Source organism: Arachis hypogaea, chromosome 8, assembly GCF_003086295.3.
Source record: "Arachis hypogaea cultivar Tifrunner chromosome 8, arahy.Tifrunner.gnm2.J5K5, whole genome shotgun sequence".
Taxonomy (NCBI): domain Eukaryota; kingdom Viridiplantae; phylum Streptophyta; class Magnoliopsida; order Fabales; family Fabaceae; genus Arachis; species Arachis hypogaea.
In genome coordinates, this window is record NC_092043.1 from 30,656,685 (window position 1) to 30,658,101 (window position 1,417).

The following is a 1,417-nucleotide window of genomic DNA, read 5'->3' on the forward strand; positions in this document are numbered from 1 at the left end:
TCTTTAAGAATTGATTTGGGTATTACTTATGGCCCAAGATGTATAATATTTTCGAATATAATAGCTGTAATGTTACAAGAATAATGTTCTATCCTTCATGTTCAATTTTTTATCATAAAATTTAGAGTCTATTATCCATTTCATAACTGAAATCAATCTAATTTAATCAAATGTCGGAAGACAATAACAAAACAGAACAGATCAGATTATTTTCCCAGCAGACCAATGCTTGATGGCATATTCTAAAAGGACATATAAAAACAAGTAGTAAGTTATATGAAACATTCACAAATCCTATCGATTTTGAATATCCTATTCCACTTATGTGCTGTTCAATCAACCATTCAGTTTTGATGAAGCAGTCACAACAAAAACAGCCGCATACTCAATACAATTTACTTTGTATTCTCCTTGTATAAAACCACACTTCATGCAATCACCTCTTCTTAATTAGCCTCTAGCAACAATTAAGTTTCATTGAAGCTATAATCATATAACAATGTCTTCTTCTACTATTGTTAAAATTCTCTCACTCGTTATATCTGCATCTGTCATTGTGCAAACTACAATGGCAGGTGATCCAGATATCCCGAGTGATTTCATAGCTCCAGACGGATTCCCTATTGATGGGAAATATTTCACCTACACTGGTATGCGTGCGTTCGTGCAACAATCTGCTCCGCCCTCATATTTCACGTATCTGAGGGGGAGCAAGGAAGAATTTGCGGCTCTTGATGGACTGAGTGTGGCAACTATTATCCTTGAATTCCGTCCGGGAGACGTTAGTCCACCGCACATCCACCCTCGTGCGTCGGAGCTACTCTTCGTTGTGGAGGGAAGCCTTGTAGTTGGATTTGTAGACACAAACAATAAGCTCTTCACTCAGAAGCTTCAAACTGGGGATATGTTTGTATTCCCAAAAGGACTAATCCACTTCCAACTCAATGAAGACCCTAAGAACCATGCTATTTCTGTATCTTCATTGGGTAGTGCCAGTCCTGGCCTTATATTAGTTCCTAACAACTTGTTCAACACCTCAGCTACCGTTGATGACAGAGTTTTGGCTTTGTCCTTTAAGACAAACGTTTCCACTATTCAAGTCTTGAAGAAATCTTTGTCAACGCCATACAATTGAGAGAAACTTTATGACATCCTTTATAATCTTTTATGCTTTTGTGTTACGTGTGCTTCAAGTTATCTCCTATTATTTTTCCTTTTCTTTCTCCTAATGTTATGGTTTATTGTACTTTGGATATTCGAATTATATAGTAATAAAAAAAATCTTGTCTTTCATGGTGAGCATTAATTTTAAATTTTATACTGGAATTGAATTAGGTTAAATTCTTTATAATATGTTTTTTTAGTAAATAATCAATTTATTACGATCTCATTTCACTGTCTATTCACAACAGTTTTA

General features: G+C 35.1%; 1 protein-coding gene across 1 annotated transcript; it reads left to right on the top strand.

The window, feature by feature from the left end:
- The first annotated feature begins 446 nt into the window (after positions 1 to 446).
- On the top strand, positions 447 to 1,135 carry LOC112705228 (germin-like protein 9-3). The gene has a single exon (XM_025756069.3). It carries the CDS (start codon positions 500 to 502, stop codon positions 1,133 to 1,135), a length of 636 nt encoding a protein of 211 aa, XP_025611854.1. The 5' UTR covers positions 447 to 499.
- The last annotated feature ends 282 nt before the right edge of the window (positions 1,136 to 1,417 follow it).